General features: G+C 58.6%; 1 protein-coding gene across 8 annotated transcripts in view; it reads left to right on the top strand.

The window, feature by feature from the left end:
• The window catches only part of MLXIPL (MLX interacting protein like), a 31,610-nt gene that overhangs the window by 9,810 nt on the left and 10,069 nt on the right, over window positions 1-11,731 (top strand). For 4 of the 8 annotated variants that reach the window (XM_059414685.1, XM_059414688.1, XM_059414684.1 and 1 more), the window contains exons 2-4: window positions 3,282-3,357; window positions 7,760-7,866; window positions 9,016-9,078. In XM_059414685.1, the coding sequence (XP_059270668.1) occupies window positions 3,282-3,357; window positions 7,760-7,866; window positions 9,016-9,078 (246 nt within the window). Of the gene's footprint in view, window positions 1-3,281; window positions 3,358-3,780; window positions 4,140-7,759; window positions 7,867-9,015; window positions 9,079-11,731 lie in introns of those variants that run through there. The other 4 variants (XM_059414686.1, XM_059414687.1, XM_059414691.1 and 1 more) reach the window with 4 other exon arrangements.

Genomic DNA, 11,731 nt, shown 5'->3' with positions numbered 1-11,731 from the left:
ATACACACACACACACACACACACACACACACACACACACACACACACACACAATTGAGGGGACAACCAGGAATGGAATAAAGTGCTTAATTTTATGCAGATATAATACATTGATCATACAATTCACCCTTTCTCAGTGGCTTTTTTTTTTTCCAAAGATTTTATTTATTTATTTGACAGAGAGATCACAAGTAGGCAGAGAGGCAGGCGGCGGGGGAGGGGGGAAAGCAGGCTCCCCACTGAGCAGGGAGCCCGATGTGATGTCTGGCTCAATCCCAGGACCCTGAGATCATGACCTGAGCCAAAGGCAGAGGCTTTAACCCACTGAGCCACCCAGGCGCCCCTCTCAGTGGCTTTCAGTATAGTCACAGAGTTATGCAAGTATCACCGCTGTCTCATTCTAGGACATTTTCCTCACCCCCAAAAGAAACCCCATACCCATTGGCAATCATTCCCCCATTCCCGACCCCTGGCAGCTGCTGAGCTACTTTCCATCTCTTTGGATACTACAGATGCCAAATCTTCGCTTTTCTGTATTTTTGAACTCTTGCAAAAGCTAACTACTTAGTACTGCAACAGGCATGTAATATACACTTAGTGAATGTCGTCGCGCGTGCGTGTGTGTGGATGATGTCATTGTGTGTGTGGATGGATGGATGGATGGACAGAGCACACATAGTAGACAGATGTAGTATAAACTCATCCATTCGACAAAACGCCATTTGCACATTTGCACTGGGAGGAAAAGTGTCTATAGAGAGAAATCAACCATGATTCTCCCGTTCAGGTCATTCGCCATCTAGTGGGACAGGGAGGAATGTGCACCCCTCCCTGAAAAGGCAGAGCCGGATGCAATTAAGAGTTGTGTTGGAAGAGGGTCGTGGCACCTCCTATGAGATCGTGGAGGTGGATGTGGCCCTTTAAGTCTGGGGGAACTTTCCCGATGAGGAGGGGCAGTCTGGGGCAAGGATCCCGAGAACTAAGGCTGGGACACGGGGCAGGTGTGATGTCAAGCAGGATCTCTGGCCATATGGGAAGCAGGGCTTCCCATACTGATGGGGACCACGTCTTGGACCTCCGTGGGCTGTGCACAAGACTTGGCTGTAGAGAGAGGCTGTGAACGCTGGGGGTGGCAGAGGCCAGAGGGGGAAGGGAGCACGAGGGGGAGCCAGGCCAGCTCCCACAAGCCTGCACCGTCCTCTCGGCAAGGGCACCCTGAACTGGCTGTGCCCACGTCCAGGCATGCCAGGCAGGGCCCCCCTGCCAACAGCTCGTTTGACTTCTCCAGTTGGCTGTGGCTGGAATCTTATTTAAGAGGGGAGAGAGGCAGCCTCATAAGTAAAAGAGACGGGACTTCAGAATCAGGCCTGGCTCTGCCCTTTCTCACCGTGGGAACTTAAGCAAGTGCCTCACTTCCCTGAGCCTGTTTCTTCAACTATAATATGGACGTAATATCACTTACTCCAGGATAGTTAAGGGACAATGACTGGGGGAGGCCAGACAAGGGAGATGAGGTACGCATTCAAGGTGCCAGCGAGGTTGGAGTATTTATAATTTATTAAAGATTTTATTTATTTATTTGAGAGCGAGTGCGTGTGCACACACACACACACACACGTATGAGCAGGGTGGGGGGAGCAGAAGGAGAAGGAGAAGCAGGCTCCCCGCTGAGCAGAGAGCCCGATGCGGGGCTCGATCCCAGGACCCCGAGACCATGACCTGAGCTGAAGGCAGAGGCTTCACCCACTGAGCCACCCAGGCGCCCCTAAATACGTTTTCTAATTGAAGTTGTCGTTGTGGAAGAAACAGAATTTGTGAACTTCCTTGCACTTAGGGTACAATGTCACATTGTTTTGTTCTGAATTATGCACAGAGGGGTTGACTTTTCAGGACTTAGTCCTCCAAAGGAATTATCAGGCCCCGAGGAGGGCAAGACCAGGGTACAAGATGCTTGTCGAGAGCCGACTGATGTCTAGGGAAAGGAGGTGACACACACAATCCACCCTACTGAGACCCAAGTCGCAGGAAAGTCTCTCAAATCACAGGAGACAATTCTGAGATTTTTATCCTGGGGACGGAAGGCCAGCAGGAGACTCAGAACCAAGGGTGTTAACAGTTACAGAATCCTAAAAAGATCATTGAATTCAACGGCCTCATTTTACAGGCAGAGAGAAAGAACCCCCATAGATAAAGATTTGTTGGGGTGCCTGGGTCCCTGAAGCTAGGAGTCTCCAAGGGAGAGGAGGCCCCGTGTCCCACCCCTGTCCCCCACAGTGGTACCAGCCCTGTTCAGTGTCATGCATTCCCCGAGTCCCTCCCTGCTCAGCTTGGGGGTTCTGGCACCAGAGGAACAGTCCTGCCTCCAGGCCCACAGCCCGGGGGCAAAGCCAGTCAGGCGCATAAGGGATAAGTAACAACTCTGTCCTTCTCTGTGCCAAGAATGCCAAAAGAGCCACTTAGGAATGGCTCCCTCTCCAGAGGAGGCGGGCTGAGGCGGGCACCTGAGGCCCCCAGATCTGGCTGAGATGAGCCGAGAGAATGCACCTTCTGCAGAAATCAGCAGGAGACGGGAGGAGAGCGCCCGGCCCGAGGCTCCAAGGACAGAGAAGCCACTGTTTGTCAGGGACAGAGGGTACCTGGCCAAGGGACGGGGGAGGGTGGATGGGAAGCCTGGCTTGTGAACAGCCTGCGGCCATCATTTTAGCATCTCAGATGGTCACAGGGCCCCTCGTGGGTCCTGCCATTTGATTTCGGGATCCTGGGCGGGAAGAAAGCCCTCTGAGGGAAGGTCTTCCCAGCTTCCAGCCCCCAGCTGACTACCTCCCCCTCTTTCCCTCCTGTGACCACACCTAGGGCACACCACCCGCCTTTGGCCTCTAGCCCTCCCCTCCCCCACCAGAGATAGCCCTGGATGGGAAGTCTGGAATTCGAGAGACCTTGGCTGGTCCTCTGTATTCTCAAGTGTGTTTCCACTCCTGTGGACTTTGGGGACACCGCCTGACGTGGGTCAGGAGTCCCACCTCTGAAGATTGTTAAAGGGTCAGTGAGGTGACAGTGTGCGTTCCCCAGACCGAACACCCCGGTTCGTGTTCTCAGGGGGAGAGAACGGAAACAGGAACTGGCGCTGGAGCTCAGGGCGTGGGGAAAGGGGGTGCCCAGAGCTCCTGAGCAGGGGACCTGCCTGGGGGATGTCCAGGGGAGGGTGACAAGGCTCCATCTTGCCGGCTGTCAGCCAGCACCGCTGGATTCGCACTCATTAACCCTCTGGGGCCTCTGTGCAGGTCTAGCGATGGTCATTATGGCAACTGGGGCTGCTGAGACCTTCCCGTGGGCCAGGCCACACAAGACTTCTGAGAGGTGGGTGCTTCCAGTCGTGTGCAGGGCCGAGAGGGCGTGAATGCGAGCCCAGAGATCAGAGAGGGCGGGAGGGAGGCGTGTAGGTAGGTGAAGGGCTTCATGCGGGGCGGGGCTGGGGGGCGCCCCTGGAGGCAAGGAACCCCAGGCACTGAGGCGCTTTCAGGCTCAGGTGTGAGCTCCTGGTAATCAGCTCTTCTGAAGACCCCTTTCGGGCGAAGTAGGGGCACCACAAAAGGAAAGGCGGGAGGAGACACCAGGACCTCTTCCTCTTCCAAACTCCAGATCTGCAAGCAGCTCGGGGACCCGGACGCTCACTCGGAGCGCCTTGATTATGCTAATTTAAGCCCCGCCCCGCCCGCCCAGGAGGCCCCGCCCCTCAAGCGGCCTATTGTGGTGGAGGGGCGGGGTCATGCTAATGAGGCCAGTCGGGCCTCGCTCCCTGTGCCCGCGGCTCCTCCGAGCCCCGGCGAGGCGGCGGCGACGAAAGCCATGGCCGGGGCGTTGGCGGGTCTGGCCGCGGGCTTGCACGGCCCGCGGGTCGTCCCCAGCCAAGACTCGGACTCAGACACGGACTCGGAGGACCCGAGTACTCGGCGCAGCGCGGGCGGGCTGCTCCGATCGCAGGTCATCCACAGCGGTCACTTCATGGTGTCGTCGCCGCACAGCGACTCGCTGACCCGGCGGCGCGACCAGGAGGGGCCCACGGGGCCCGCAGACTTCGGGCCGCGCAGCATCGACCCCACACTCACCCGCCTCTTCGAGTGCATGAGCCTGGCCTACAGGTGAGGGCGGCTCCGGGGCCCGCCAGCCTCGGCCCTCCGTGGCGGGACCACGCGCTGGGGCCCCGGACACCCGACCCGGCCCCAAACTTTGGTCCCCGGCTGCTCTCGGAGACTCCGACCACATCCTGAACACCCCTCTGCCCCGGCCCCGAGCGTCCTCCGGCCCGGGCCCAGCCCACCGCCCTCCGCCTGGAGTGCACCCCTCCAGGTTCCCTTTGCTGACCACCTCCACTCCCTTCCCGGGATGCAGACAGCCTGCCCTCCACCTTGACCGCTATAGGCCTGTCCCGGCTCCTCTGCCCCCCCAGAGAAAGGCCAGGGCACCCCTCACGCGCCCAGGACCCTAAGCTGTCCCTACCCTCCACTCTGGGGCGGATCCACCAGACCGCCCCAGGCCTCCGCGCCCTCCCCAGCACCCCTGGCCCAGACCCACTTCATTCCTGCACTCAGGCGACACTCCTCACGCCCGTGACTGTCCGGACTCATGGCCAACGTCGTTCGAAACCCAGTCTCTCGTCCACCCTGTACTCCCCAATTGCCGGGACACCTGTCCTTGACCTGCTAGATGGAGGGTGCCCCGGGCGGCCCGAGGAGGACGCGGCTGGCAGAGTTCCCCAGCGGTCGCCCGGCAGGGGGTGCTGCACGCCACTTGGGGGTTGGTGCCCGGGAGGCCTGGGTTCGCCTACCCCGGTCTCCCGCGCTAGGCTGAGCGCCTAAGGGCGCCTGGGACCCCGGCTCGGTGCGTCGCAGAGAGTACGTACGGACCGCGCCCGGCCCTAGCTCCACGCCTGGGTCCCAGGGGAGGGCGCGAACCCGGGTTCTGGCCCAGTGCCCTGGAGCAAAGTTCCCAGGAGCGGAGGGGCCAGGATAAATTATCAACCGAAAACCGTGGAGGTGACAGGGGGACCGGCTGGCCTTGATCTTTTCTCTGTGCAAATATTCCTCTTCCTCTGCGGCGTCTCCTCCCCTTCTGAGAACCGCTGGATACAGAACAGCCCTTGAGGCTCCGACCGGGAGCCAGGGCTGGGGTGGGATTGCGAGGGTGTTGCCCACCCCCAGCCGCGGCAGCCCAGCCGAGACCCCATTGGCTGGAGGCGATGTAACCTTGGCCCACATGCTCTGGCCCCAGGCCCAGGTCATGTTGCAACCTGATCGTCCAGTGCGCTGGACCGATGTGGAAAGTTCAAATTCCCGTCCCTTTCTTCCCTTCCCCCGCCTCCTGGGACATCACGGGACCCACTGGGAGAGGGCATTTAAGGTCTTGGTGCACCGGATGTGGGCACCCCTCCTCCCCAGGCTCTCCCAGGGCGCCCCATTTCTCACCTGCCCCCAACTTTAGCTTCCTGCTTTATACCGCATCCCACCCAACCCCAAACCATGGGTGGCCAAAGGGAGGGGTTTCGGGGGAAGGGGCAAGGTTGGGGCTAGAGCGTGCTCCAAGATCTGACCCCACTAAGGGGCTGACTAGAATCTGGTGTGACCCAAGGCAGCTGGGGAGGAGAGGGCTGTGCATTCTCCCTAAACGCCCAGAATATCCCATCTCTGGGGGTGTCCAAGTGCCAGGGATGGAGGTGGCTCAGTACTAGAGGAGACTTTCCCCTCTACCGTAGAGGGGAAAAATCTGAGGTTCAGACAGGGACAGTGTTTTAGCTCTTGAATACCCCTAATTATAGGGGTTCCCTGGAAGGGAGAGTATGGGGGAAGCCAGGGTGACCCAAGAGAGTGACTGACTGGATGGGAAAAGACAGCCAGGCAAGGGGTCTATCTAGGGGCGCTTGACCAGGAGGACCGGATGAAAGACCAGTTTCATCCCCGGCCAGGGCAGTGTGGACTTCCCTTCTAGGAGGAGAACCAGAGTTCACGATTCTGTGGGTGGAAGCCCCAGGGAGACAGGTTCTGGAAGTTCCATAAAAACACTTGCTCATGGTCAGAGCTGGCTAGCTATGGAAAGCCTAGCATCCAGCAGAGAGCAAGGAGGACCCTGTTAGGGAGACTCTAGGGGAAGTCCTATCAGGGAGACTGGGGACCAGGTAAGGGGTGGGGAGTCAGTCGGGCTGAACTAGGAGTCCTAGGTTTTCTCCAAGCTATCCCCAAGAGTCCCAGACTTTCTGTTGGTCATGAGAAGCCCTCGAACCCTGGTGCCAGGCTTTTTCCTCCGGGCCGGGCCCCTCGGCTCCCCTACCACCCAGCAAGCCCGGCACAAGCAAAATGGCTTTCCTCCTGCCCTTGGATGTTGTCACTGTCTCATCTCCCTAAACACTGCGTTGGCCACACACACACCATAGCCTCAGCGGGGAAGCAGGGGGGAGGGCAGGCAGGCCGGGGCCCTGGGTGATCAGAGTGCTAGGAGGTTGCTGGGATACAGGTGGGGGCAACAGACTCCGAGGTTCCCCCCGCCCGGGGGGTGCCACAGAAGAAGCTGGCCCAGGAGGTATCAGTGTATCCCATCGAAGTCTCCCTACTAGACAGATGGTGTTTATCTAACTTAGGAAGGAGGAGGCCAGCCAGCAGGCATGGGCTATGTACTCTATTTGGGTAATGAGGCCTGTGGTACCCTAGGGTAGCAGTCCTCCCCCGCTCCCTACCTGGAAACAAACACAGGAGCTTGGAGACCAGAGAGGAGAGGGGACCCAGTGACCCATGCACCTAGGGGCTGTAGGAGCCAGATTGCCCCCCTCCCCACCCACCCCTTAGCCCCAAGATGACAGAGAAGACTTGGAAGAAAGCAGACCTGGGGTTCTGAAAAACTAAGTCTTGGGGCCTCAGCCTCCCAGGTGAGCAAAGGCTGAGAAGGTGGGCCAGAGCGGGCTGGAACATGAGGAGGGAAGGGAGAACGGAGGGGCCAGTGGGGGTCTAGACCCTGAGGATCTTGTCCTCCTAGGTCAGCTCCTTAGCGGTGGTAGACTTGGCCTGTGTCTAGCACATCCTGACCTTGGGAGTCAAGCCCCTCACCTGTGTAGGGCCCTTCCATCTCGTGGATTTGATTGACTCCTCGGATTAGGGCCAGGGTTAAGGGTCGGGATCGGGGTGCTGCCTCCCCGCTGCCCACCGCTCCAGCATCCCAGCTGTCTTCCTTTGGAGCCTGATGGCTACGGTCTTACACACATCCTTGAGAGGGGGCAACCCTTCGAGCTCAGCCCAGATCGCCATCCTGGGATACTGGAGTGGGCAGCCGCCAGAAGGGCAGTGAAAAGGCAGCAGCTGGCTGCTTGGTAGCCACTTCTGGCAAAGAGACTCCCTCCCCACCCAGGCACACCTTTCCCCATCCCCTGGAGGCTGATGGGGGCCAGTGAGCCTGAAAGCCACAGGGCCTGAGTGCATCTCTACCATGTGACCTTGGGAATGGCCCTGCACCTTCCTGACACTCAGTTTGCAAATGGGTTTGCGAACCCTACCTAGCGGGCCCTAGCAGGGACCTATATGGAAGGTCCGACTCTCGACTCTCGGGGTGGGAATTTCAGGCAGGTAAGAGGGAGTGGTGGGGGAGGGGCCCCTCAGATGGCCCAGCTTGGGTGAGTACCCAGTGCACGGGGGAGAGCGGGGAGCCAGCCCTGCAGCAGCACCCTGCCCCCCAGCTTCCCCTTGCCCACCCCCCTGACCTAGCCCTCTCCCTCTGACAGCGGCCAGCTGGTGTCTCCCAAGTGGAAGAATTTCAAAGGCCTCAAGCTGCTCTGCAGGGACAAGATCCGCCTCAACAACGCCATCTGGAGGGCCTGGTACATCCAGTGTGAGTGCGCGCCTCGAGCCTCACAGCAGGGGAGCTGCAGGTGGGGGGGGAGTGCCCAGGAAACCCCCGTGGCCATTAGGGGCCAGCGCCAGCATCTGACCCCCAGAGGGTCTCGGGGAACGCATCCCAAAGGGTGCTCTCCACGGGGATGCTAGGCACAGCAGGGGTCACCCCTTGGAAGTCCTGAGATGGGCAGAGAGTTGCAGGATAGTTCAAGGCCCTTTCTGCCTTGTGTCAGCCTTGTCAGTGCGTTGAATGCCAGGGTGGAAAGAGGTGCTAGGATGCTGTCCGGGCCGGTGGCATCACGCCGCAAATGGGGAAAATAGGATCTTGCCTGGATGTCCCCCAGCCTTTCTGAAGTCCTTACTGAACTCCCAGCAGGTGCCCCCATGGAGTCTGGGGGCTTGGGGGGGGGCAGAGAGACCATGTGGTAGAACGGAGGGGGCTGCAGACTTGGGAGTTGCCCAGAGCTGCTTTCCTACCCAGTCTCGGCTCTTGCTCGCTGTGTGACCGCAGGCTGTGTGACTAACCTCTCTGAATCTGTTTCCTCATCTGTAAAATAAGGCCAACAGTCCTACTTTTCCTGGTTGGCCCCGGGGATGACACGTACAAATGGGCCCAGCACGAAGCTGGTGCTAAATAAATGATGGTTGAATCTGATATGCCCTTGAGAAGGTCACGGTCATTCATTTGGGGGTTTGAGACCCACCCACCCACCATGGCAAAGCTGCAGAGGCTGAGCTGCCTCGGCCCCAGTCGGCCGTGGGGTGGGATCTCGTCCAGAACAGCCAAGTCCTGCTACAGGATCAAAGGCTCCCCGGAACTGGGAACACACAGCCCAGGAGGGAACATATTCAGGAGGGAACATATTCAGTTCTCTGCCCGGGTCCCCTGGATTCCATCCAAGCGCAGGGGAGGGAGGGTTTCTGGTTTCCATTTATCTCTGGCGCCCAGTACTTCACAAACCATCTTATGTGAGGCTTCCTGGCAATGCTGGTGATAGGTATTATTACCCCTATTTTATGGATGAACAAGTAAAGCCCAGAAGGCTAGTAACTTGTTCAGGGTCATGGATCATAAAAGGAACAGAGCTGGGACTGGCTGGAGGTCCAGGGCTCTCCGACTCTGAGCCCAATGCTCCTTCCACAGCTCCCAGTTGGCCGGCTTCCAGTCCTCCCCGGAGAACACGTGGGATGGCTCACCTGAGAACACGTAGGACCGGGCCCTACCCTAAGCAGGAAGCTGATAGGCCAGAGGGAGTCACAGCCACTGCCACCGCCGCCCCCGCCGCCCCCACCGCCCCGCACTCCCTACCCTTCCCGCACAGAGCTGAATGGGACGCAGGCCTTTCTCTTTGCAGAAGAAACTTCTGATCCTCACCCAGACAGACAGACCCCGTCTCTGGCTATTGCCTGAGTTGCTGGAAGCACCCAGGGTCTGTGTCAGACAGAGAGGGGGCTGAGTTAATTTCCAGGATGCACTCCCCCCCAACCAAGCCATGTGACCTTGGGAAAGTCCCCAGCCTCCCTAATAAGGATCATTCATCTGTAGAAAGAGAGTAACAGTAGGTCCTGCTCCGAGGCTTGCTTGAGTTTCCAGTGAGATCATTCATATCTCACCCCACGGCCGACATACACCAGGGCTCCCCAAAGGTGATAATATTATTGTGATAATAGCGACAGCCCAAGGCAAGCCCCTTCTCCCTGAGCCCTGAGGGCTTGAAGGTGGGCTTTGGGAAAGGGAGAGGACTGGGGACAGATGGACGGCTGCCTGGCTCATCCCCCTCGTACCTGCCATCCCTCTGCAGGCTCCTGGCCTCCAAGATCCCCTCCTTTCTAACCACCCTCACTCCGAATCATCTTGGTGTCCTCTGAGCTCCCAGAGCCCTGCGCCCCTCTCGTGGGCAGGCTCCCTGCCTTGCATCAGCTCATGCTATGGTGTGCTTTCCTGATCTCTCCAACTAAGCTGGGAGTCTCTGATTCACCTGCGGATCCCCTGTTCCAGCATCCGTCCCAGCGCAGGTGCAAGGGGCTAGGTGGCTTCCTGAATGGATGAGCTCATCAGTGTTAAATAAAGCCTGTCCCAGCCCCAGGAGCCACGTGGTCACTGCCCTTCTGTCTAGAGCACAGGGTCAACGGGGTTGGGGAGGGGAGGTCCAGCCAGGCCTCTGGAGACAGCCCACCTCTTTGTTTTCCAAGCCACACTCAGCCACCAGCACAAACCCCCTCCCCTAATCCCATGGGGGATTATTTTGCAGACTGTTCTTTAGGACAGAACTTTGTAAATGAGTCCAAAGGGCCAGATAATTTCACATTCGGGTGGTCGCCCTTGTCTGTTAATGATCCCGGAGGAAGTTTGCTGAAGGCTGAGTGAGGTGGGAAAAGTCACTGCGTGGGGGTCCCAGGATTCGGAAGCCCTACTGTGTGCCAAGCTGTGTGCCAGGTTCAGCGATCTGAGCCCAAAGGGCAACAGTTCCTGCTTTTACTCCTGGCAGGGAGGCCAGCATGCAGAGAAACGGCCAAGGCCAAGTGGAGAGCCAGGCAGATAAGACTGTGGGATTTCAGAGGAGGGAGGGCTTCCTGGAAGAGGGACTGCCCTGGGCTCTCCTGATGGGAGGGCAGGGGTGGGTGAAGCAGAGGAGGGAAGGGAAGAACATTCTGCGTAGGATAAAGCCAGAGGGTAGGCTGTGGTAGGAGGGAGGCTGTTTGGCTTCAAGGTGGGGCCTATGAAGCCTAGGTCACCAGACCCTGGGCGCTCGGTGACAGAAAATGGAGGGGAGGAGACAGTGGGTGAAATACCACACATCCTCAGGCGTGAGATGATTAGTCCCTGGTTCAACAGGAATGCTGGGGGTCGATGGGCAGTTAGTGTGACTGGGAAGCAGTGTTGGCTCTCCAGCAGAGACATAGGCTTGGGAAGGATGTTTCTGGACATCTGAGAGTGTCAAGTTTTGGGACAGCCCCCCCCCCCCTTTTAAAAAAAATCCAACCCCCCCCCCCAAGTTTTGGGACATCCCGAGAGTCTATGGGCAGCTGGAAAATATCTGCAGCTGGAAAGGGGCAAGAGGAGAGAGGTTTGGGGGCGCGCCTCAGAGAAGGGCCAGTGAAAATAGTCACGGAGGCAGGAGAACCAAGGGAAGGCTCCCTGGCGGAGGGAGGAGGGGTTGGGGATGCTCTGTAGTGAGGTCCAGGAGGTTGGGCCTGGGGTGGGTGAGGGCCTCGGGCAGGCAGTGGAGTCGGGTGCTGGGTCAGAGGAAGTGGAGGCCAGGGGCGGAGATGCTTATGACAACTCTTGCAGAACTGGGGGCAAAGCAAAGTAGTGAAAGGGAAGATTAGCTTGTTGGAGTAGCGAAAGAAGGGAAGGTTTGGGAGGTGAAGGGGAGACTGAAAGGTACTTGTGGGCCCCAAAGAAGGAGCCTGGGGAGAGAGATTGGATTGGAGATACAGAAGGGAGTGGAGGAGGTGGAGAAAGGGCTCAGCTAGGTGGCCGAAGGGGACAAGGAGTGGTTCTCTGGCATCAGACTGGGCAGTGCCCAGGAGCTTGAGGCAGGAGACCAAGGGCTCCAGGCCCTGGCCTGCCCGTCTGACCTTCTTGGAGCAGCTCACTTCCTGTGGTTCCACAATCCCATTCAGCCCTGCACACCTACTGGGCTCCCAAGGAAGGCAGAGGAGGCGTGGGAGGTTCCTTTCACAGGATCCCATAACAGAGGGAGCTCTGGATGGGCTAGAGCAGGCAGGAAAGCTTTCTGGAGGAGGTGGCACTTATCTAAGCATCTGAAGCCCAGCAGGAATTCATAGTGCAGCCCTGGAGGCCCAGTCCTCTTGGGGTGGGAGGTGAAGAAGCCGGGTACCCCCTGACCTGAGCC

This window comes from Mustela nigripes, chromosome 11 (genome assembly GCF_022355385.1).
Source record: "Mustela nigripes isolate SB6536 chromosome 11, MUSNIG.SB6536, whole genome shotgun sequence".
In the NCBI taxonomy this organism is placed as follows: Eukaryota; Metazoa; Chordata; class Mammalia; order Carnivora; family Mustelidae; genus Mustela; species Mustela nigripes.
This window is presented reverse-complemented; position numbering and strand designations above follow the sequence as displayed.